This window comes from Alexandromys fortis, unplaced genomic scaffold, assembly GCF_014885135.2.
Source record: "Alexandromys fortis isolate MF-2015 unplaced genomic scaffold, M_Fortis_MF-2015_v1.1 scaffold_3, whole genome shotgun sequence".
NCBI lineage: Eukaryota > Metazoa > Chordata > Mammalia > Rodentia > Cricetidae > Alexandromys > Alexandromys fortis.
The window spans coordinates 25,911,345-25,937,437 of NW_026067909.1; the positions used below are offsets into that span (position 1 = coordinate 25,911,345).

Genomic DNA, 26,093 nt, shown 5'->3' on the forward strand with positions numbered 1-26,093 from the left:
AAGTACCTGTGAGTGAGAAACCCTGCCTGGCTCTGTGTGGTGCTGGGTGGAGCCCGACCGTCACTGGGTGGAGCCCGACCGTCACTGGGTGGAGCCCGACCGTCAGGGCAGTTCACACACTTCATTAGATAACAGGACAGGCATCACACGAGAGCAGTTACTTTTCTTAGTCTATGATTCACTTGCTACTGGAATAATTTGCAATCTGATGCTGAAAACAGACGCTCAGAGTGTTTCCAAATGACAGTTTCAGGACATCAGCTGGTTGTACCAAGTGGGAAATACTCAAAATCCTAGATAAACAAAAGATTGGACCTTATGTCTGGCTGCTTTGTTCCAAGTCAGTTGGCATTCTGCTGGTTTGCTTCAAGGGCACTAGTCCTGGGGTAAAGGGCAAGGGTTCTGGTGGTAGAGATCATTGCCCACCATCAAAACTAAAGGCCCTAAATTCTTTTTTTTAAAAGGCCCTAAATTCTGTGCATTGTTCTGTCTCCCAGATCTTCCACACCAGAACACCACCCTCGATGTCTCTAGGAAACCCTTCCGTCCATACATTTTCATGTCTACCCATTTGTTCTCAGTGACTCCAGGTGGGAGAGGTACCTTGTTTAGCGTGGGCAATAATATAGACCTTGCTTCCCACAGCCATCACATGCGGACACCCGGGAAATCCTGCCCATGGGCTCACCAATGGCAGCGAGTTCAACTTGAACGACCTCGTGAATTTCACCTGTCACACGGGCTACTTGTTGCAGGGTGCCTCCAGGGCCCAGTGTCGGAGCAATGGCCAGTGGAGCAGCCCCTTGCCTATCTGTCGAGGTAAAAAAAAAAAAAAAGAAAAAAGAAAAAAGAAAAAAAAGTCTCTAGGGATGGATTATTGTGCCCCAAGGTACAGACAAAGTGAAATGCTAATGCATACACACACACACACACACACACACACACACACACACAACCTGTGTAGAACTCAGGGTTCCAGACTGTTGCACATCAGCGCAGGTCCCAATGAGAGTGTGTCCTGTCTAACACAGTGATGTGGGAGTGATTTCTTATTAATAAAGAAACTGCCTAAGCCCCTTGATAGGCCAACCCTTAGGTGGGTGGAGTAAACAGAAGAGAATGCTGGGAAAAAGAAGCTGAGTCAAGGAGTCGCCATGATTCTCCCACTCCAGACAGACGCAGGTTAAGATCCTCCCTGGTAAGCCAACTCGTGGGCTACACAGAATATTAGAAATGGGTTAGAACAATATGTAAGAGCAAGCCAATAAGAGGCTACAGATAACGGGCCAGGCAGTGTTTGAAAAAATACAGTTTCCGTGTAATTATTTTGGGGCATAAGCTAGCCATGCGGGCGGCCGGGTGCAAGGGACGCAGCCCTGCCGCTCCTTCAACAACACAGGCCCTGAAGACTCAACTGAGTCAGCTCACTGTGTGCCAGGGGGTGCCCTATAAATCACAGACTCCTCTAGCTGCCCTTTGTCTGCTCAGGAAGGTGGTACTTCTCTGTTCAAGGGACCATTTGGTCTTTGGTTATCTTGATCTGGGCTTGCCATGCCAAACATTGGCCCGGGGTGCAGCTGTTTGTTCCAGCTTTTGCAAACCATCCTCAGGTTTATTTCATTGCCTCCAGCTAAGTCATCCCTGCTAGGTTAGCTCTTGGGTTACATCTTGGTTATAGAAACAGTGCGCTGTGGTTTGCTTTCAGCTTCCAGAGCCCACCGTGGGCAGTGGCTGCTGAGAATTCTGTGCAAAGCTCTTTTCCGAGCCAGACTTATCTGGAGAGGGTGCTTGCTCCATGGCAGCTGTCCCATTCGCTGGCAGGGTGGGGGAAGTGTGAGGTAATCAGGCCATTTGCTAGTCTGCACCTGAGGACGCCTGCTGCTAATTCCTCCCAAGATGCTCATGGGCATTTGGGCTAATGGAAGCCATTCAGCATAACCAGAGCGTGTCCTGTACCGCTGAGAATGTTTTCCTCTCTCCTCCGGAGGCAAGAGGGTTCCCATCAGAGGTGGCCTAACCTACATTTCCACGAGGCGCTGATGGGAGAACTGCCGTTTTCAGCCGCCATCACGGTGTATTGACAGCACCGTTCCTTTAGGGGCACACATAAATATGTATAGGTTGGGTGTGACTAAATAACAAGGGTGTCCCAGATCTCAAACACTGTACTCTAATAAACCTATTCAAACCAGAGCCATTACATCACGTTTCTAGGATGTAAAAACTTAGGAAGAAAATTGCTTTAAAATGTATATTGAAGAAGCATGTTTTTAGGAAATAGTTAGATTGGCCTCCTAACTTCAAAACTATAATAGTAGCCAATCTGATGCTCAGCATGTCTATAACAAAGAATAAATACAACCAAGAGGGGAATCAGAAATTCATGAGGAGATTCCCAGATCAGCTTTTGCCTTCATAAACTATCTAATTGATTTAAAACTTACTTTCTTTTGCACTTTGGCATAGGATTTTGCTTCTTTGTTTGCTTGTTTCCTATTGTAATTTATGAAGTTATTTTTAAATTCATTGTATATACATTGTTAAAGATTCTGTTTACATAGGGCATCTTCACAACACTATTGTATGTTGAGCATATTCCCCCATGCCCCACGTTTCTTCTTTTATAGCCCCACCCTCTGTTCCCCTTTGTCCCCTGGACAGTGTCATACATATTTTCCTGTACTGCATACATATATGATTTTATGTATCTATATGAAATCTAAAGCCTGAAAAGAAGAGGAAACAAAAAGTTGTCATTCAGAGACTCGTGTCATATACTTAATGTGATCATCTACCATTGGCCTCTTTGTCTTCCAGAGGACGTAGCTTTACTCCTCTTTATGCCTGGGGAATAAAAGCTTCATCTATATGAAATGCTTCGTTTTCTAGTGGTAAACTGTTCAGATCCTGGGTTTGTGGAAAACGCAGTTCGCCATGGACAGCAGACCTTTCCGGAGATCTTCGAATATGGGATGAGCGTGATGTACCACTGCAAGAAGGGGTTCTACCTGCTGGGGTCTTCCGCCCTGACCTGTATGGCAAACGGCTTGTGGGATCGCTCCTTGCCCAAGTGTCTGGGTGAGTGGGCTTCTCAGCCACAGCGCCAAAGGCAACGGCAGCAATAGGAATGCATTTCCACAGTGTCTTGTAAACACTAAATTTTCACTCTTTCTCCCTCTCCTGTCACGTGTCTGCCAATCCTTAATATGGGTGAGCCACCAAATATAACCTAAATGAGTGTGAGACGGGAGAAAAGGATGTCTCACCTCTACCTCTGCCTCTGCATAGCCACCTCTGCCTGCTTTAGTCTGTGAGACTGACTTACTCTTTACCTTGCCGGAGACCAGCTTTGGCAAGTAAACCACTTAGCTGGGTAGAATCATAAGGATTAGAAAAATAAGTAAACCTTTAATCCCAGCACTCGGGAGGCAGAGGCAGGCGGATCTCTGTGAGTTTGAGGCCAGCCTGGACTACAAGAGCTAGTTCCAGGACAGGCTCCAAAACCACAGAGAAACCCTGTCTCGAAAATCAAAAAAAAAAAAGAAAGAAAGAAAAAAGAAATAAGTAAAGAGAATGAAGATGCGAGGAAAATAATAAAACAGAAACGTAGGCTAGTACCAGCAAGAAAAATAATAAAACAGAAACATAGGATAGTATCAGGAGGGAGTTCCAGTGAATACTGAAATCACCTGTGTTTAATTGCCATTTAAATACCTTAAAATACCCTGACCCCAAAAGGTAGGAATAAGATTTTAAAAAACTGCATTAACCTGATACAAGGAAATGAATAGACCAATTGAAGGTTGTGGACTACATTCTTAGTTAAACCTGTGAAGGGCAGAGGTGCCCTTCTGCACAGATGAAGACCTAAACAGTCACCAAGGTCCCAAAGAATTTGCTGCCTCTCGGTTAAGAAGATGGAGATGAATGAGAATGTATCTGTCTATACTTGCCTCCATAGTACAATGTTTCCCCCCTGTAAACAAAATAAAACTGTCCTGCAGCACAGAAGGAATCATCTTCCAAATTTAACCTATCCATTTAGAAAATACCACTGTCTGGGTTTCTCAACTCAGGCAAGAGCAGAGCAGTCCTTACAGTCAAAATGAAATGTCACCTTCATAATAATGCGCAGGAGACAGGTGGCATTGGGGCAGGAGCTTCCTTTGCTACAAACTGCCTCCTCCCTATTCGCTGCAGAGCTTTGAGGGTGGATAGGTATGGGATCATCTCACCCACCCCCTACTTCAAGGGAGTTTTCCTCCCCAGCCCTACACAGAAAGAGACTCTGACACTGCGGTTTCTTTCCACCAAGAAAGGGAGTGTTGAGTACTCAGAGTTCATTCAGTCTATGAATGGGCCACAGTCTCTCCCCCTTCCTTCCTTTTGACCTTGTTCTCGCCTGCTCTTAGGAGATTCCCATCAGCCATTATACTGATGCTAATGTGCTTGATCTGCAAGCCCTGGTATTTAACAAACATCTTGTCCCTTGGCTCATTGGTCCCCACTTCTACCCCTCCTTGTCCCTCTAGTCCTTAACAACAAGAAGGTGGGAAGGAGCATCTCAAAGGGGAACTTGACATGCTCCAGGGAGGTTCAGCCTCGCCTCTGTGTTGCCTTAGCTTGCTTTCTTGGATTGTTTTCCTTTTGTCCTCTTATTTCTGCCAGCATTGGCCATTTACCCAACACTTCGGTGTTTTGGATCTAATTGGCTACCTTTTAGGACTCCAGATGAAACATGGGTCTGCACTTGAACTAGTGCTAAAGCTAGACAGATAATGAGGGCTAATGGGACCCAGGGGAGGGTCTGCCTTCCAGCTCCAGCTCCTCCTCTCTGGTCCACATCACTGCTGTGCTGCTAGTGATCAAAAAGAGTTCATCTTTGATGTTGAATCCATGCCTTTGAATAAGTAACTGGTAATTTCCACCCAGCTAGTCATCTGCGTGAAGCGTTGCAGTGTGTCTGTCCCTACCCGCATTAGGTAATTCACGAAGAATGCCCGGTACTCTGTTCATCTAGATCCTGGAACACATCTTTTTGAAGGATGTTTACCACAGATTATAGACTCAGTCTGGCGTAATTTTAAAGATATGAATGAAGCCACCGAGATGATTTTTTAGACTGTGTTGAAGGGGAGTCAGTTTCTCATTTGTTATTTTTACTTTACACATTTTAGATTGCAACCCACTAAAAGTATGCTCACTAGGCTGGTTCTCCTAGACAAATGAGCTTAATTAAGTAAATTTAATCTAATCTTATCTTGGAGCAAACTGTATGATTATCATGTTAACTGATGAAGTTATGCGAATAGTTCTGATGGAATTGTATGGGTTTTCCCTTGAAAAAAGATTCCCCTTCTTCTCCCACAGAATACAATTAGAGCTAGACAGATAAAGGGAGGCAACTGTTTTTTCCCCTTGAAGGGTGACTCATAAATTCCAACTTTAAGCAAAGCTCTCTACAGTCAAAAAATTATATCACCGCTACCTTTTCTTTTTTCAATAACTAGGTATGTAAATGCTGTCTGGAAAAGGCCATTTCTTTTCTATAGAGGGCATACTTAGGTCCTGTTCTTTAATGGGTAATGGAGGACGTGGGGACTGTAATGGGAACCTTACTGTGCAAAACATATATCCTCCTTTATTCTAATCTCATCCGCAGCTATATCGTGTGGGCATCCTGGGGTTCCTGCTAATGCTGTCCTCACTGGAGATCTGTTTACATACGGAGCCACAGTCCAGTACTCCTGCAAAGGGGGCCAGACCCTCACAGGCAACAGCACGAGAGTCTGCCAAGAAGACAGTCACTGGAGTGGAGCCCTTCCCCATTGCTCAGGTGAGGAGCCCTGTGTTCAGAGCATTGAATAGTTCCACACATACCTGTAATGATGCAAAATATGCTTCTAGTGTAGATAATTACCATCATCTCTGGTCTTCACCATAGGAGGTATCAGCATTGACATCTTCACCACAACCTTTGGTCTTTATCCCATAGATCAACATCATCTTCACCATCATCACTGGTCTCCGTCATCAATTCCATCAGTTTATCATAGGCCACACCACATAAGTCATGACCAGAATCATCATCACCATTATTACTGGTCCCCAACACCAAGATCACCCACCATCATGTCAACCTCACCCCATCACTAAGCCACATCACAGGTCCATAAGGTCTTCTTCAACATCTCCATCATTATCCCTGACTCTTGTTGTTGAATCAGCAGTAGTATCCCCCCCCATCCTTACAGGTCCATCTCTGCATTTCCTTCTGCAAGGGTTTCAGATCACCTGCTGGAGCTCTTGCTTATCTTGGTTGAATGTTTTTTATTGGCTTCTATTCTGTTTTCCCACATTTTCACCTCTAGTACAGTAGGTCTCTCTCACCCGTTTTCACATCTTAATTTTTCTGTGGGCCATCTTTAAGTGAGCTGTAATACTTAGTAACTCTAGATGTCTCCATGAAGAATAGTGGTGTCCCTGTGTGGCTGGTATCCCTGAGCCCCCATTTCTCTTGCTTCCCACGCTCACGGTCCTGGATTGCTGCTGTTATTGCATCTCAGTACTTCACCTCTCCTCAACCATTTTTTATTTAGTGACAGAGAAACGCCATCTTAAGTTTCTTCCATGTTAGAAAGTATGACAAAGAAAACATTTCTTCCCAGATGCCACAGTACTGTGAAAAGCATAGCCTGTTTTAAAAGCATATTTAAGAAAGCTTTCATTGCTTTTGAAGTTGTACACAAAGCAACGTGATCTAAACAAGGCATTCATCCACTGTGTTTTGTTCTCCTTAGGAAACAGTCCTGGATTCTGTGGTGATCCAGGGACCCCTGCACATGGGTCTCGCCTTGGGGATGAGTATAAGACAAAGAGTCTTCTGCGTTTCTCCTGTGAGATGGGACACCAACTGCGGGGCTCTGCAGAGCGCACGTGCCTGGTGAACGGTTCATGGTCAGGAGTACAGCCTGTGTGTGAAGGTGAGTGATTCAGGCCCCGCAGTCCTCTCAACCACTGGCTCTTCATCCTAAAGTGACTGGGAGCATCCAGAGGGACCTCTAGAGGATTGGATCACTTGTACCCTTGAGCCCTTCTCCCGAAAGTTTCAAGAGTATCACCAAGACTCTGAGTGAGCCCTAGCAATATCCCTGACTGTCCAAAGGACCTATCCTGCTAATTATTATCCTTTGAATGTTTATCACACAAAAGTGGGTTTCTAATCCAATGCCTATCTGTGACTGATGCCTTGCTATATGGATCTTGGAGGTAAACGGAGGCTGAGGGGCAATGAGGAGAAGCAGCTCAATCAGAAGACAGAATCTCTATGGGCAGGGAGTCCATCACTTCTGACATCACTCTGCTGGTGCCTTCGTGCACAGCGACTGCAAAACAATCTAAAGTTATAATCTGGGTGGCATTTTGGGTCAGTATATCTGACCTCCATAGGAGGTAGGAATGGTTTCTTTCCCTTCATGTCCGACGCCAGGTCAGTAAGAGAACACAGTGGGATGCTTCATCTTTTGATTATGGGATGTCCTGACTATGTGGATCCCTAGTGTCCACAGGACTCTCACAGTCCAGCTTCCCTGTGACCACACCAACCCTACCCCATCCAGCCAGAGCCTACCAGATCGCTGTGTGTCAGGCTGTGTAAGCCACAAGCCTTCCTGATCCTTCTCAGTGTATGTCCATGTTTTAAGGAATCATGGGTAAATTGACAAATACTGTTTAACACAAATATCAAGCAGGATATTGCTGAAAGATCTGATTTAGGTAGAAATGTAGGTTCAGAATCATATTCATTGTAGAACTGGATTATTATTGATTAGTTATGCCTGCCATGGGCATAGGCAGAGAAGTACAGATATGTGTGCTTTATATTCTTTTTGTAAACAAGAACCAGCTCAACTTGAACTTTTATGCATATTCTGTATGAAGTAAGAACTGGCTTTCTTCCTATTTAAGGAGATATGCATCTTTGTTCTCAAGTAGCTTTGAAAGTGGAACAGTTAAATATGCAAGAGTGTTTTCAAACACACTGACCACTCTCAGAGAGTCTCATGCTGTAGACTTCTTATTACTATCTAGTAAGAGTCTCATGACTTATTGTCTTCTCCTACACATCACTGTGACAGACCCGAGATGAAAATACAATAATTATTCCAATAATGGTCTCAAATACAAAGAACAAAATACTCAACATTGAGGCCACCACTATGATCTGTCCCCAGTAGAGGAGGTATTTCCTCTGCTTGATGACTTAGGGTGCCCCCAGTGAAAGAGGGTCCTACCCTGTTGCATTGAGCATCATTAACTGAGGTCTGAGAGCCTGTAGGGGACATAAGATACTTTTGAGAACAGCACAAAGTGAAGTCATGTGACAGCCATTTGTACAGGCATGGGTAGATTTGATAGCATGAGGAAGACTATGTTCTAATAGGCACAGTTAACTGCATTCCTGAGGTATTTTTTGCTCCCCAAGGTAACTCTGCTACAGTTATAACATATGGCCTTATTTTTCCAGATTTCAAACAAATGAAGAATGCTATGAAGGAAGTTGTTTTTGAGCTCTAATACCATATAATACTTTTTAAAGTTCATGATAATTCTACATTGCTGAAAAGTATGTTCAAGCTTAGTGTAGCAAAGCTTTGGATTTTCAATGTTTCAAAATCCATGTTTTATCAGAAAAGATGTGAAAATACAGCTTCTACTTTTGTGGCTAATCACAAATAAATCTGAGGGGTCAAGTAAGACAGAGGCTGGATTTATCCCACACAGATGTTCCCCCATTCCCATCAGAAGCTCACACTCATTGGTCTCCCTTGTTTTAAGCTTCGGTCCTAGCTTACTCCTTTGTGGGCCGCTGTCTTTGCTTCCTGACAGCAGTATCCTGTGGAAATCCTGGCACCCCCACCAATGGGATGATCCTCAGCAGCGATGGGATCCTTTTCTCCAGCTCCGTCATCTACGCCTGCTGGGAAGGCTACAAAACCTCGGGGCTCACGACTCGGCACTGCACGGCCAACGGGACCTGGACGGGCACAGCACCGGACTGTACAAGTCAGTACCTGCTCAGGTGGAGCCAGGGGTGGGAGGTCCAGGAAGCCCATAAGTTGAGGGAGACAGTGGAATTTCCGAATCTATTGCTTCTGTAAAATCATTCAGGATAAAGGAATACTGTAAGTTTGTTGTGATGCACTGTTTTCTTGGCTGCTTTAAGATTCTGTTTCTTTGGCATACCTAGCTGAAGCTATTTAAATGGTCAAGAAGGCTTTGCAATGAAGGAAGAACCATAGAGAGAGACAAAGTTTTTCTGGCTCCAGACCACCCCCAGTTTCAAAAGAAATAAGCTATTTTGTTCTTGTCTGTAGCTATGGGTGTGTCCTGGTTAGGAACAGCAAGGGCTGACGATCACCTGGCCCCCTATCAACAGAGCAGCAGTTTCCAATGTCAAACACAACAACTTGCCAGCAGGTGGATGGAATCTGCCCTGGGGCTGGACCCCTCTCTGGTTCCCTGCTGCTTCCCAGAAGGACACTCACAGGGTTTGGTTCCTGTCACGGTAATTTACATCTGTCTGGCTCTTTCCTGCTCCCTGCCTCTTAGTCATCAGTTGTGGGGATCCTGGCACCCTGCCCAACGGCATCCAGTTTGGGACAGACTTCACGTTCAACAAGACCGTGAGCTATCAATGCAACCCCGGCTACCTGATGGAACCCCCAGTATCACCCACCATCCGCTGCACCAAAGATGGCACGTGGAATCAGAGCAGGCCCATCTGCAAAGGTGTGTGCCATCGTTTACCTGGCATTGTGGGTTTAGAAGTCTGTGCAGGGCAGTGCTGCATCCTTTCTGTGCTCAGGAAGCAGTCCCAGAAGCCTGGAGTCCCAGCAATTCTTCTCGACCTATGTAAATGTCTACTCCCTTTATTTTCCTGAGATGGGGAAACTGAGTCATGGAGGGGCTACAGTGAATGGCTCAAGATTAGAATTATCTGAGTGGAGAAGGTGAGGTCCCTGTAACTTGTCCTACCTCTAGAGCAATGGTTCTCAACCTCCCTAATACTGTGGTCCTTTATCACAGTTCCTCGGGCTGTGGTGACCCCCAGCCATAATATTAATTTAATTGCTACTTCATAACTGTAATTTCGCTGTTTTAAATGTAGTGGTAAGATCAGTGTTTTCATTGCTACTTCATAACTATAATTTCGCTACTGTTTTAAATGTAGTGGTAAGAAATGTGTTTTCATTGCTACTTCATAACTGTAATTTCGCTACTGTTTTAAATGTAGTGGTAAGATCTGTGTTGTAAAAGGGACATTCAGTTCCCAAAGGGGTCCTGACCCACGGGTTGTAAAACCACTGCTCTAGAAGGTGTTTGGGTCTGGCAGCTTTAGGCACTGTTGATAAATAAGCTGATGGGACATAGGTTATTGACATGATGGTGAGTCTAGTTCAGGAACGCTGAGGCAGGAGCCTACCACTGGCTATCTGACAACAATAGAATACAGATGGAGGATCAGCACCTGGGTATTCTGGGAGAGGGGGTCAGATGTAAAAAAAGGAGATGGACATACACTGAGAAGGATCAGGAAGGCTTGTGGCTTACACAGCCTGACACTCAGCGATCTGGTAGGCTCTGGCCAGATGGGGTAGGGTTGGTGTAGTCACAGGGAAGCTGGACTGTGAGAGTCCTGTGGACACCAGGGATCCCATAATCAAAAGATGAAGTGTCCCACTGTGTTCTCCTCTTACTGACCTGGCATCGAACATGAAGGGAAAGAAAGGCAGAAGCTAGGATGCTATGGTGGCCATGCATAAACTCATGGCATTTTCCTTAAACTGATTGGGAACAAGGGCATAAGAGTGGGGGCTGGGGTACTGAGGAGGTCTAGGGAAAGGTGCTGTCGTCTGGGTCTCAGAGGGACGCTTGGGCCTGTGAATTTGATGCCTTGACACCCTGCAGCTCTTGTTTCCTCCACCCCCCACCAGACATGCTATTGGGTCACCCTTGTTCTTCCTGATGTGTCTAAGGGTTTCATGCTCTTCTTTTGTTTTTTATATTGTTAGTGACCCAGCATCATGTTTGCTTTGTTACTGGCACCAATGAATGTGTAATGATACACTCCAGCTATGTTGGATGTGTCTGGGTCAAGGGTTCACAGTGGGAAGCGGTGAATTAACCTCTGGCTGCTGGGACTCTGTGTATGTCTCTACACTGTATTCCTTTCGGAATACCCATCCTACCCATAGTCAGTCACAGGGTCCTCCTGATACCCCCACTTCCCACTCCATCTCTTCTTGGCCTTTTCCCCACTACTCACATGGTATCCTCTGTTGAGCGCTAGTGTTCATCCTTCCCTGGGTGGTCCACAAATACAGGTTCCCCCTCAGTCACCAGCTCTGAGAAGTTCTCAAGAAGTATTCGCTAAGCCAATGACTAAATGGGCAGAAGGCTGAGTGTCAGAGCCAGGGAACGCTTCCCCCTGCTAGGTTCATGTGTTGGCGACTGTGTGCCCCACAGGTGCTTCCCCCAAGACCTGGCATGGGTGAGTATGAACACTTGCAAACATGTCCTCCCCTGCTGCCTTCTGCCACCCAAGGTGCCATTGATTCCCGAGTCAGGAAGCGTCTCATCTTCAAAGGGGATGTTCACATGTTGCTTGGGGAGTTCTCCCGCTCTGGAGTGCGGCAGGTGGACCGATGAGCCATCACCTCTTGCTTTGTCTTCGCAGTGTCCCAGAGAGTGAATACTCAAGTGAAACTCTAGCAACTCTCATTCCACAGAACCGTTTTCAGACGTTTATGAATTGCTCTTTAAAAGTTATTCAGGGTGTCTGGGGAGATGGTTCAGTGGCTGAGAGAGTGCATCGCCCTGTCAGAGGAGCCAAGTCTGGTTTCCAGCACCCGTGCTGGGTACATAGAACCACCTGTAACTCCAGCTCCAAAGTACCTATCATTTTTGGTCTCACAGGCACCTGTGCTTGCATGCACATATGCACACAAAAATACATGTAATTAAAATCTTTAGAGAATTACTGTTCATAAGTGCATGAGTGTCTTTGGGTAAATTATATGCTATCTTTAAATAAATAAAATTATTGATGTCAAGAGAAAGTCTTGTCAACTCTAACATAAATTTGAAGCTTCACTGATGTTATATGACCAAGCCCTCCTTAGGTTTGTTCTTAATATCGGGAGTAAAATGACATAGAATTTTTTTCCCCTTTGGCTATGTGTGTGACCAGCACAGGGGATGTAATACTGTTTCATCCTGCGGTGCTTTGTGGTTTGACTTCATGGTTACTTTTTCATGTTTCTTCTGAGCTAAGGAAGAAATAACAGGAGAAAAACCCTCATGTTGTCACTGTTCCAGTCAGTAGTAACAGGAAGGCTGACGGAGCCACTGTGGGAGGTGTGGTGGTGGAGGATAAGGCTGGTGCTAGGTGGTATGGTCTATGGCAAGCTCTAGGATGGGTGCAATGGCCCAAGCTGTGGTCAGAGCCATGGTAAGAGCCACAGTAAGGGATGTGGTGGGGGGAAGTGTGGAGTGGGGGGACATAAACAGCCCTGCTGGTATATCCATCAGTATTTGACCTGTTTATTCTTGGCAACAGCTGTCCTATGCAGTCAGCCTCCTCTGGTGCCACACGGGAAGGTGGAGGGATCAGACTTCCGCTGGGGTGCCAGCATAAGCTACAGTTGTGTGGATGGCTACCAGCTCTCCCACTCGGCCATCCTGTCCTGTGAAGGGCGTGGCGTGTGGAAAGGAGAAGTCCCTCAGTGCTTGCGTAAGTCAGAGGGTAGAGTGTGTTCTGTGATCACAGACACTGGGGTGGGGGTAGGTACCTCCAGCAGCATGTGTGATTGTGGTCAAATTGTGTGAACCTGAGACTTGAGCATGTGTGGTCAAAGGCAGGTGCTATTACAGGTCTGAGGTGGTTCAGAGATCCCAGTGTAGCCACTAATAAATTATTACAAAGAAGAGGTTTCTGTTCAGGTACTGGTGCCAAGTCTGCATACCAGGGACTCGGGATTCCTAAACACAGCACCCAGCCACCTCAGTCAGGGGTTTGTAAAGGCAGAGAATACAGTTCATATTTGTTCTAGCAAGCAGAAGGTCATCTCCTGCAAAGCAAAGCAGGCTTGTTGACAGAAATGGAAATGGCCATAAAAAATTTAACCCTTAAAAGCCCTTAACGGTTGGATGTCTAATTTCACTTTATATTTCTCTTAGGCACAGAGACTTTAAACTTTTAAATGTAAAATTACCATAACATTAGCCCTCACAGTGCCTTCTCCTTAGGAGCTTGCTGGTTTAGTGGCAGACTGCAGCCGCCCTAGGATCTAAACAGGTTTAACAGACTAGCCTGGTCCAGGCATGCTGAGTGTGCTGACGCGGCCTGTTTCTTTCCCCAGCTGTGTTCTGTGGCGATCCTGGCACTCCTGCCGATGGACGGCTCAGCGGGAAAAGCTTCACCTTTAAGTCTGAGGTTTTCATCCAGTGCAAACCTCCGTTCATATTGGTGGGGTCCTCCAGGAGAACCTGCCAGGCGGACGGAACGTGGAGCGGAGTCCAGCCCACTTGTATAGGTAACGCGCTGGCACAGCGAGGGCGCAGGGGCAACTGTGGGCTGATGCCACCACAGTCCTCAGGCTCATTTGTAGCTGCATCTTAGATGGTAGCTTGCGCAAGGACCTGGCCAGAAAAACGATAATCAGTACAGCTAAAGGAAGGTCAGCCTCCTTCAGACCATGGAAACTGATTGAGAAGCCTGATGGACTCTTACCTACCCGTGCACCTTCATCTCCAGCCAGGGCTCACAGCTTTGTCTCCAGGGCAGGGGTCTTCTGGATGATGCAATGATTACCATCCCCTAGCAACCATCCCCACAGCGAAGAGACTATTCTTTGCGATTCATGTGCAAATTTACAGTACAGGAATTAAGAGCTTTTGCCTCAGCACTGTTCTCAGAAATCAAATTGCTTATATCTAAAACTAAAGGCAGCATTAGAAATAATTTCCTTGACACCTTTCACTCCAGGATCATTGCCTGCCATTTGTCTTTAAGCTGCTGCATGTCAGACTGCTTTGGATTAGCAGTGTCTCCTTGACTGTCCAGGAGACCTAGGAGAACACTTTTAAGGCCCCGTCAATGTTATTCTGGACAGCTAGGAGCAGCAACAATGTGCCCTCTTATCTGTGTACATCCCACACATATGAAAAATGCCCCTGATATATTACCAGAATTCTCCACTGGAACATTATATATGATTCTCACCTTGAAAACTTAAGAAAATGATATTCAAAAAAAGGAAGACAGGAAGGGAGGGAGGGAGGGAGGGAGGGAGGGAAGAGGGACTAATATGGATGAGCAACTGCAACAGCGAATCTGTACAAACTGGAAGATCAGAGTAGTAAATGATTTACTAGATTTTAATATTCAGGAACAAGTTTCTATCAGCAGAGAGACAGGTGCCAGAGAGTAAGGGAAAAATGACCTATTCGCAGACAAATGCAAATATGCAAATTAGATGTGAGTGTGCAGATTAGGTGTAAATATGCAAATCTACTTTAAAAACTGATATAGAATCCAAGGAGATAGAGGCAGCCACTTACTTTAACAGGTCATATAAAATATCATGTGCATTTTGAAAATAGTGTCTAATTTTGCAAGCTCTTGCAATAAAGGTGCTACAATTTATTTGTAATTGTGAATTGCAGATCCAGCCCACACCGCTTGCCCAGACCCTGGCACTCCCCACTTTGGAATCCAGAATAGCTCTAAAGGATATGAGGTACTTCCCTTTCCTTTTCTGTGCCCTGGAGGCATGAGACCTAAATGATAGCAATCACGTGTGTACAGTGCTGTATTCCTTGGCGTGTGCGTATTGCATGTTTGCACAGAAGATTCTTTCAACCAGGACTTCTCCACAGAAGCCAATTCACCTATCCATTAGCATTGTGCCAGTGGCTATACTTGTTTTCATTGAGAGGCACACATGACTGTGTACTTTCGGTTTAGTGACATAAAGGGCAATTACCAAGTCAGAATGTACGGAGACATTAAAATAAAAACACCATCAGAAAATGATACACATTTCCAGAAAGAAAAGCACAGCCAGAATACAGCATGTATTCCACGTCAAGGTTAGTTCTCGTGACGATCTTCTAAAGCAGCTTCAATTGTTGGCACGTGAGCATCGCTTTGAGATGTTCTTTTGCCTTTAATATGGTGTACATCATTGCTACAATTAATGGAGACATACTGCAAATAGAAGATGATGCATCTGATGTGGCCATCCTTCATGGGATTTCTCCCAAGTGACACCTGGCTGTCGGTGACATGACTCAGACGGCCAGAGTTAGATGTGTTTGCTCTTTTCAAGTTAATAGCCCCACCAGTCTAGAATAAAAGTCTTTTCCCTGCGCCACTTCATGCTCTCTCTCAGGAGCACTGGAGTGTTTCTATTTTTACTGGCACGATCCATCTTCCCTGGCTATTCTGTCACTTCCCTCTGGAGTCCCCCAGAATAATTCTCATAGTAGATGGGTTGAATTCAGCGCATTGTGTATTATGATCCAGGCACGGCCTCAGGCTTCAGCTAGATGCCTTCTGACAGGTAAATGTTCAATTCCAAATTTCTGGTCATTTGGAAAATAAATGGGTGTTGCTCTCATTGATGCACTTTGGAAAAGGATTACTATTGGTCACCACAAATTTCAGAATTTCCTAGCCTACCTGGGCACAGTGTAGAGTCACAAAAAGCTGAACAAGACAGAGAAATGCCTCACCCCCTTCGAAGGGGATTAACAAGAGACAGCTCCCAACAACGTGACTCATTATTGTTTAAAAGACACGGACGTGGCATTTTAAAGCTGAGGCTGGAACTGGGAGATGTAGCCAGCCCTGGAGTTTGCTTCTTCATTAGATCCAGGTATATTTTTTTCTTGAGCTGTGTGCTGAAACACCACCTCTAGGAAGGAGCCTCTTAAGTTCTGGAAGGCTCCATCTGCATTAGGCTAATGACTCATTATTGTTTAAAAGACACGGACGTGGCATTTTAAAGCTGAGGCTGGAACTGGGAGATGTAGCCTGCCCTGGAGTTTGCTTCTTCATTAGATCCAGGTATATTTTTTTCTTGAGCTGTGTGCTGAAACACCACCTCTAGGAAGGAGCCTCTTAAGTTCTGGAAGGCTCCATCTGCATTAGGCTAATTGCAGAAGTCGAGCAACTAGCTACTTGTCAGCTGTCTGGTCAGCCTTGTCCCATAGAACCACAGGACAGGTCAGGTACACAGTCTGCTCCCGTGGGCCGGCATATCTGCCTAAAACTGCTTTACTGAACAGGTAATGGCGGGGCTCTCTTCCTATTGGTGCATCCCATCACTGTGTCACCAGGAAGCCTGGGAGGTCATATGTGACAGGAACCATCCCTGCCGGAAAGGGAGCAGGTTGTTATTTCTCTCCAATTGGTACCAGTTCCTGATTAGATCTTTAGGTGAATTCTTTTCCATGGGTTATAAATCCTCACTGCTACTTCATCACGTGACCAGAGCACACACACCCCCAGCATGTCTCTCATCCAACGTGCTAGCTAGGTTCTCATGGTTTTAATTATAGTTTTTCCAAAATCCCCCAGTGGAGGTGGAGGTGGAGCGAGGAATAGTGCAGTCTAGTACTCACGAGAAGACAAAGAACAGTTTAAAGCCTCGGAGCTGTGTGAAGACAGACTTTGGAATCTGTGAACTCTTGCTAGGTGCAAAAGAAATGCCGTGGATGCAGCGAGCCCCGGGCAGCGCTGCCCCTCAGCAGACAGCTCTCTCGTGATAATTGTTTCTTTCCTCTACCTTGCCTGTGGTTCTGTTTCAAGTGTGGGAATGATGCATGCTGGGTGTACCCAAAGCACGACCGTAGGTTATTGTCTAAAGGAAACCTGGCTTTCTCGAAATCGCTGCTGGTTAGGTGGGAACAGGAGAAAGAATGTGGAGGGAGCCATAGCACTGAATGGCCAGTGACTCTGGCTCAGGGAAAGGCCTGAGAACAGCAGGGCCCCTGGGTGGAGGGAGACAGAGAGATGAGGCACACGCGAAGGCGTCAGATGGGAAAGATGTTCAGGTAACAGACACGGCTCACAGATTTGACACACTGAGGTGTGACGGATCCCAGGAGAGCATGGCAGGTGGCCAGCCTCTAGAGCCTTCAACAGAAGCAGTTCGCCTGAGGAGCAGTCTGTAGGATATCAGAAACAGGGAGTAAGGGGAGGGAAAATAAACCAATAGGCATAAATGGAAGAGGGGGACTTCTGAAATGCAGGTGCTAACCTGGAACTCACTATGAAGTCCCAGGCTGACCTTGAACTTGCAACCCTCAAATCTCAGCCTCCTGAATGACAGGCATTTGTCACCATGCTAAAGCAGACTCTGTTGACCCAAATAAACAAGCATGTTGACTGTCAGATCCAGTTCCCTCTTCTTTAAAACCCCACCACCACCACCAGGACTCAACAGGTTGTCTGCCATGCATGCAGAAGTGGTGTGCTGGTCCCTCCAGAGGCACCGCAGCATAGGTTCCTGGTATACCTCCCATGGTTCTGGGGTGCTGGCCTTTGTCTGCAGCCCTGTTGCTTTTCTCCTCAGGTTGGAAGCACCGTGTTCTTCAGATGTAGGAAGGGTTACCACATCCAAGGCTCCACCACACGGACCTGCCTTGCAAACCTCACATGGAGTGGGATCCAGACAGAGTGTATACGTAAGTCCAGATTCTCCCTCTGCAGCTGCAAAAGCCATTGCAAAGTGTCTGCGAAAGAGCTCCCAGTTTCCCGAGAACCTGTGAAGAGCAATGGGTTCATTTATTTTTCATTCTCCAATTTTAATTTTGTACATTTCTCAAAATGCTCCTAAGGTTCCTCGACCAGTCAGACCAACCAGGCCAAGGACTTGGTTATAATGATGGGCTTTAACCCCAAGCTCTGATGCATCAGAAGATCTTGGGAGGGAGGATGAAGCAGTAGGTGACCGGGAACTAGGTTCCCAGGAGATGTGAGGCAAATGCCAGAAACCCAAGGCACAGAGTGACCTCCACCTCAGCCCTGCTTGGCAGAAGACCCCTGAGTGCAGACTGTCCTTCCACATGTCCACACGCCATTCACTAGATCAGGGAATGAGCCAGGGACTCAGTATATGCGCTCAGCGTGGCGCTGTGGCTATAGACCCGTGGACGTGTGTAAAGACTGATCACCACAGCGTGATGGATGGGTTGAATTTCTGCTTTGTGATTCGATCATGAGAATGAGAAAGTGCTGTGGGATGTGAACTTAGTGATTCACATCACCCACCACTCATCTTAGGCAACCCCCTACCTTGTGATGTTGAGCATGAAAGCATCAACTGAAGGCTGTGAAAAGTTACTGTAATGGCGGGTAAGGTGGGATCTATTGTGTATTTCCTTGTCAGGATGAGCAGGTGCGCACTTGTTTTAAAGCTGACGTATCAACATCACTGCTCAACCATGTGGAGAAGCAGTCGAGCACTGCACACTCAGATGTGTGTGTGTGTGTGTGTGTGTGTGTGTGCATTGTGAAGTGCATTATAATACAGGAATAAAGATGGAAAGCGTGCCCAAATATGAACTATTGACAATACTTAAAGCAACTGAATTCACAACTGTAAAATGAGAGGTTTGCTTTGTAACCATCTTGCAAGTCCTTCACTTACAGACATGTACGGATTGGATTTTATAAAATGAGGTTATTTATGGTAGGACATGAGTTTTCCAACTTTATTTATTCCCAAATTATATTTTTAAAAGAAGAAAGAACTTATCATTGTGACTTATGTAGCTTATAATTTGACTAAATTTCTAAAACACATCAAAATTTAAAACCCATTTAGTTAAGCAATAAATATATTTGATGACAGCTGACAAGAACCCAGGTATATATCTGAGCATATATTAGCTTATTGGAATGGTTATTATTGATTTTTAAAGATTTACTTTCATTTTTTATTTGTGCCTGTCTACATGTATGCCAGTGTGCACAGAGGCCAGAAGAAGAGGCCCTGGAACTGATGTACTAGGAGGGTGTGAGCCACCTGATGGGTGCCGGGAGACAAACTCGAGTCCTCTAGGAGGAGAAGAAGGGATCCTAAATAGCAAGCCATTGCTCCAACCCCACACTAAGGATTTTTAACATATTATCTCTCTTGTATTATACCGGAGGATTCTGTTTTTAATGAAGCTAGGATCTCTCCTCTAAATTTTTATACATTATTATTCTTACATATATTTGTGTATATATGTATGCATATGTGTGTATGTATGTACGCTTGTCTGTATACACACACACATTTCTCAGGTGTACAATACCTATGTAGATAACCCTTTGTAGAATATCCCTCTGTTAGTTCCTATGGACCCATGTAATGTAACATTTTAACAACGAACAGACAGCCCCAAAGTTTTTTAACGGAGTAAATGCCTTTTCAGCCCATGCCTGCCGGCAGCCAGAAACCCCAGCACACGCAGATGTGAGAGCCATCGATCTTCCAGCCTTTGGCTACACTTTAGTCTACACCTGCCATCCGGGATTTTTCCTTGCTGGTGGATCTGAACACAGGACGTGTAAGGCCGATATGAAGTGGACAGGGAAATCACCGGTCTGTAAAAGTAAGTCCCTGGTTGAGGTGTGCAAACATACTTCGGAAGAGCCGGGAAGCGCTGCCCCTGTGGTCAGGCTAGTGTGCAGGTCAGGGGACCCTCATGTGACATTGTGGTGGAGCATCAGTGCCCCACAGTGCTCCACAGTGCCTGGGCTCTGTGTGCTTGGATGTGTGCATAAGTGGCTGACACCAGGAGCAAGAGGGAATGGATGTGTAGACTTCGTTATTAACTGAAATTTAGACCACAGAGGACAGCTGTTTGGCTGAAGAGAAGCATTCTGAGTTAAAAGAACAATACGCACTCAGAGAATGGTGTATCTTTACAATGAAAAGAGCCAACAAATGACACCTGCAACCTGAGCATATATAAAGTGAGTGCTGCTGTTTTTAGGATCACAAGCCATTGGGTGGTGAAGCGGCAGTTTTTCTTTTACTGATATCGGTTCCACTGCAAACTTGCAATTAGCATGGGAACAGTGCCTTTAATCGCTCACAAATGCATGAGTGTACTGAGGGGAGGACCGGGTCTGAGTCGGATCTGATGAGAAAGGCCATCGGCATCTGACCTGGGACACCCTGTGTGACAGTCACTGGGCAATGGGTGCAGACGCCTCAGGGTACCAAGGCACCCCAACTTCAGCCTGAATTCCCTGAAGCCAGCATGCTCACAGTTCTCAAGAGTCTCATTTCTTTTCATAAGTAGAAGAGAAAAAAGATTAATAAAATAGTTTGCATCTTAGGATAAGAGCTGAGGCCTTAGAAATCTAGTTTTGAACAAACTCCATGATGTATGGGATAAGGAATCTGACATTCTTCAACGTTATCCCATAAGTCCACAGATGTAGTGGGATAATGAGGGACTGTGACATTTTCCTCTCTTGGGATATTTCCTGCTTGTGGCAGCAATGTCCTCTCAGACTGTCAGGAGCTCACCCTCGGCCACCCTCATTTGCAAGGCTCTCTGTTGTAGCACCTTTAGCGCCAACCTACAAGCTAGATGCACAGAAACGGGCCTCACCACCGAGCTCAGTGATTCCACACGCACAAGGAGATTCTACCACGAATACCCGGGTCGAAAGTGTTTGTGCATACAATATTTATATTTTGTACCTTTTTATAAATCCAGAGGAAGGAGAATCGCTTCAAATTGACATTTTTTTTCAACCTGATTCCAAAAAATAAATGTTTTTGAAAATGATAATTTGTCTTTTTACTTGTAGGTAAAGGAGTGAGAGAAGTTAATGAAACAGTTACTAAAACTCCAGGTTCGTATACCAGAAGAGCTCTAGCTTTCAACCAAACTGACTTGTTCTCAGCCCTGCACAGTGAGACCATTCTTAGCATTTAAATTCCCGAATCTGTCGGTCCCCACTAAGCACCGCGCCTGCACACATCTCAATTTCTTCACCCGAGTGGCTCGTTAGTGGGATGTCACCACGTAATGTCATCACACATGGTGCGGTCACGGGACTTCACTAGAAGACACACTGGGCACTTTGGCCCCACATGTGGTATGATGGAGAGCCTTATAAATAGGGTTGCAATCCCCTTCCTCAAGGGAATTAGCACACGCACCGAGGCGTTTGACAACTTTAAAGTTACTATCTGAGAGGTCCGGTATCTCCATAGCTCAGGCATCCTCTGACTTCAGGATGAAGGGTTGGTTTATCCCGCCACCAGATATGGCCCCTTGATAATGTGTCATGTGGAGAATCCAATAGCTGCCCCGCTGTTCCCAGGAAAAGGTGTCCCAGCTGGAAACCATCTGCATAGTGGATCTGTGGGAAACGCAAACGTGCACTGAATGAACAAGACGGATCCACCAGTTTTGTTTTAAGCCATGATTGACTTTGCTTTTAACCAAAAATAGTAAAACTTTGTAAAAATACAAAACTACTTACCAAGTATTTTTTTTTTTTTTTACTCAGCTTTTAGCCCTAGTTTCTTAGATATAAAACGGTATTCCAGAATCCACCTGGAAGGTTGTTTGCAATGCTGATAGTTCAAATTCTGCTTACTCTTTAATTCTCAGATGAGGAAGGAAAGTACCAGTGGAATTAGGGGACTTTTCCCAGTCTATACAAGAGGAGGAAAAATGTGCTTTGAATTTTTGAGTGATCTTATTTAAATACGACTTATAAATCAATGACAAAGTAAGCACTTGGCCAGGTAGCATTTCCCCCTGGGGAACTAAGCAGAATATGCTTTTGTTATTATAGATTTTCATCCTCATTTCTCTTTGCCAGCTTTGTGTTGTTACAGATGTTGGGATAGCTGTAAACGCCTTTGTTGGCACACACGTTAGCACCAGCATATTATTCCTCTAAAGGGAAATGCTGATGAAAACGGTGTTGGTAAATCTAATCCTTGCCTTGTTCTTACCCGTGACTCAGTAAGAGAGTGAGGTGGAAAGGACCCCAGCTGAAAGCATCTCCTCTGTGACCGATGATCACACCTCAGCTTAGAGATTGAGATAGAATCTAAGCTGTAGGTTCTTCCTAATTCTAAACAGCCAGGCTGGCATGTCATAGCAATGTACCCACAGTGGTAGCTCAGGGCAGAAGCTGGACCATATACAACAAAGTCCTCAGCAGACCATGTAAATTCTAATGGGTAAATGGTCACTTTAGGGGCTGTTGTAACATACAGTAAGATACTTTATGGGTTTTGCGTAAAATGAAGGTCTCTGATACATCTGTTTATAATTAAAAATGTTCATTGTTGCTTATTTATAAGTATCCTCAATACTTGGACACATCAGCTTTTTACTAATTTAACTTTAATCCATTCTTATCTTTATTAGTACTTTGAGCATACCCAAACCATAGGTGGCTATCAGACTGGATTCTTCCATAATGATTAATTTGCTAGTCTGGTTTTTGTAGGCTTGGCTGGTCTAGGGAGATGGGAAGGTGGTTGGTTGGAGTGGAAGGGAAGTATGGATGTAGGTGTTGCATGCCTGTGACATCATCATCCATCACATTGTTAGATTTGCTAAAGGCTATATGTTTACAGAGAACTAAATATTTCTCCCCAACAACGCCAACATTGTTGAGGCCCATGCTATCTATCTACAGTCAATTTTGACTAATTAAATGATAAATGCATGTTAATCAGGTGGAAATCATTTGGAGACATGGTGCTAATGTTGGTGGGTACTTACAAGGTGTCATTCTGTTTGTTTATATTAATATCATCAGGAGAACAGGAATTTATATATGACTATTGCAGGGGAGACATAAAAGACAAATTTAATACCTGTAATAAACATTGAAAACCAAAGGAATAACCCAGTTACCTTTTTTAAAATTCTTGGCATAGAGGAATTTTACGTTACAAAGACTCCCTGTCTCTGTTATGTCCATATTTAAGCAACATATATAAAAGTGACAGATGAGATTGCCCTGTCTGCCTTTCAAATTAACACTGGACTGCTTTTCCCCATAGAAGTTAGCATAGAATACTAGCTAGGGGTGTGCCTCTTGTCTTCTCAGGGCAGGAGCCATCAAGTACTGGAAAGTGCCGATTTGTTGGGAGTGGAGCCCGGACAGACTGTTAGTGTCCTTTCCTCCAGATCCCCCATGGCTGTGAAAGAATAAATTTGGAAGACGGAGGTTTGGCAGCAGTAGTCGGGCTCAGTAGAGCGCATTTCCTACTAGCTAAAGCTAACACAATCAGCTCACTGAACCCTCTGTACCTGGCATGTCTAATAAATCCAGCACAGCCATTCTTTTCAATAACTTCCCAAGGAGCAGTGAGAGCCACAGCCTTGGCATCCCTGCTCCTTTGCTGTTTTGCACACACTCAGAGCACAGTTCTCAAGGTCACCCTTGGCTTTAAGGCTGTTCTTAACTGTGCTTCCTAACTGGGCAGTCTTAGGCTTTCCTGTGTTTTAAAAATGTCCAGATTCCACGCCAATGCCTGTCTTAATTCTGCTCCGTCCCCATTTCTATCAACAGTTCCTTCTGATGTGTTTTTCATCAATTCGGTATGGAAGGGATATTACGAATATTTGGGAAAAAGGCAGCCTGCAACTCTCACTGTGGACTGGTTCAATGCAACCAGCAGCAAGGTGAATGCAACCTTCGCCGCAGCCTCACAAGTGCAGCTGGAGCTGACAGGTACGGGCCACGGTGTCTCCTTGGGGAGGGCTTGGCAGCTCATCTTCTAACTTCGGTAGAAACGATGCTGGTTCTGCCTACACCGAATGCTATTCGAGTCCTCAGCAACTGTGATCTGCTTGCGCTAATTTTTCTTTCCAAGATTTGTGGAGCTGACACAGAAATGGGACTTTTTTTAAATTGCATACACGACATACTAAACTAAGACCCCCATTCCTATCCAGAACTCCGTGACTCTAGATTAAGTCATATGGGTGTCTTGACACACATGTTCCTTATGAGTCTCATCCTAGGTTGATAAAAGGCCTGAGTAACACAGAAAGCTCTGGTTCATAAACACTTATGTCAGATGTGCTCCAAGCACTTCCCATGCAGCATCATGTTCTCTTTTCATGGATGCGGCCGTGTAAGAACTTTGCCATAGACCCCTTCAGAGAGAGTAAAGAGAGATTCGGTCATATATTCAGTCTAAGGGAAATCCAACCACTTTCCCAAGTGTTCCGGCGAGTAACTGGCAGAGTCCAGCTGCGCACTAAGCCATCTAATCTCAACTCAGATTGGTACCCAGAAAGGACGGCACCATCATATGTACATCTACGGATGCTTTTTTGTAAAGTATGCTCTGATGCGTTGCCATGGATAGGCTAGAAATTCAGACTTGCGGGGATCTTCTAGCCCCTGTTCTCCTGTGCCAAAAGTATGGGTGTGAGTCATCACGTCTGACGTCTAGAGTTGTTTTATATTACTTTCCCCTCTTATAGGGATATATTATTGTCCCTGAATGACTTTTTAAAGCTTAAGCTGGCTGTGAATGACTCAGTACTGTGAGGAGAAATATCCAAGCAAATGATTTAGATTGAGTTTTGGAAATCCATCACATAAAAAAGAAACTAAAGAACTGTGTGTGTGTGTGTGTGTGTGTGTGTGTGTGTGTGTGTGATGAGATCTTTCTATATATCCCTGACCAACTGAGAACTCATTCTGTAGACCAGGCCTCTACCTTCCTGGTACTGGGAGTGCACTACTACACCCAGCCCATGTGGAACTTTTAATATTTAAATTCCTTACTCTAACTCTCATTGGATATTCCTCCTCATAGAATTAGGAACTTGGAATTCTTTTCTTCAGTGAAATTCTCCAATATGAGCTGGGAGCTGTCTCAGTAGGTAAACCTTGACAACCCAGCATAGGTACCTGACTTCAGCACATCTTCAAAACCTCTGTGTGCCGGTGTACATCTGTAACCCCAGCACGGGAAGGCACAGGGAGGAGCATCACAGGGGCTTGCTAGCGGCCAGGCTAGTCAAGTGCTGGGTTCCGGGTTCAGTCAATGAAAGACTGTCCCAAAATTAAATTGGAGAACAATAGGGGTAGGTATTCAACCAATATCCAATATCAACTTCTAGCTTGTCTTTATGCATGGATGGGTGAGCTCATTTGTACACACACACACAGAGACATAGAGAGAAAGGGAGGCGGGAGGAGATGGAGAGAGAGGACAAGATCCACAGACATTGGGAGGTCCAGGAGCACTCAGACTCCCCACAGTAGGGAACCTAAAGGGAATGACCAAAGATGAAAGGAAGTGATGCCTGCAGAGCACTCGCTGGTTGTGTGACATTTTTCATTCTTTGTGCTTTTTTTGTAAACACGAAAAATGAAAATATATTTGTTATCTCTCCTTTCATCTTGTAGAACTTGGGTCCAAGTTCAAAGATTTGGAGGTTAAATTCATGGGGGGAAAAAAAGATTTCCTGCTGTGGGGAAGGTGCTGCTCAGAGTGAGATGCAGGTGGCTCTTGTTAGTAGGCAGCAGCTGTGGGTCCCTCTCACTGGGGTGTCTGCTTGTGGAACTCACTCCTGGGATGTCAGGATGTGCTCCTCTAGAGAGTGATAGTGAGTTTCTTGTGCAGCTTTACACAGCACGGCCCCTGTCCTGTGTCCTCTCTGCCTGTGGGACTTACGACAGGTGCAGCACTATTTGCTTAATGTCTGTGGTTTGTGTATTCTTCCCTTGGTGGGGCCCTAATTGCCAGTGTAAGGAAAGTTTCCATCCCTGTCTCTGGGCAGCACCACAGCCATCCCTAGCCAGGTGTAGCTAACAGGGGCAGCTACTCGGTCCCTCTGCCTGCCTCTTGTGTTATCCTCAAAAACTCCCCACTGTGATGCTTTTCCTACGAACAGGGCCAGCCGTCTCTAAAGGCTGTGTTTTGAGTTAAGGTTTTGGTCTGTTTTCTCTCCATACCCCTGTCTTCAGAAGCAAATAAAATACACATGAAAATGCTGGCTCTTTCCATCAGCAGGTT

The 26,093-nt window shown here is 45.3% G+C and overlaps 1 protein-coding gene across 1 annotated transcript in view; it reads left to right on the forward strand.

The window, feature by feature from the left end:
• Nucleotides 1-26,093, forward strand: part of Csmd1 (CUB and Sushi multiple domains 1) — a 1,119,426-nt gene that overhangs the window by 1,084,655 nt on the left and 8,678 nt on the right. The window contains exons 55-67 of the mRNA XM_050136505.1: nt 646-819; nt 2,890-3,078; nt 5,663-5,836; nt 6,801-6,983; nt 8,890-9,066; nt 9,613-9,792; nt 12,623-12,796; nt 13,425-13,598; nt 14,731-14,804; nt 17,646-17,757; nt 19,495-19,674; nt 20,888-20,932; nt 23,627-23,788. Of these exons, the coding sequence (XP_049992462.1) occupies nt 646-819; nt 2,890-3,078; nt 5,663-5,836; nt 6,801-6,983; nt 8,890-9,066; nt 9,613-9,792; nt 12,623-12,796; nt 13,425-13,598; nt 14,731-14,804; nt 17,646-17,757; nt 19,495-19,674; nt 20,888-20,932; nt 23,627-23,788 (1,998 nt within the window). The remainder of the gene's footprint in view (nt 1-645; nt 820-2,889; nt 3,079-5,662; nt 5,837-6,800; nt 6,984-8,889; nt 9,067-9,612; nt 9,793-12,622; nt 12,797-13,424; nt 13,599-14,730; nt 14,805-17,645; nt 17,758-19,494; nt 19,675-20,887; nt 20,933-23,626; nt 23,789-26,093) is intronic.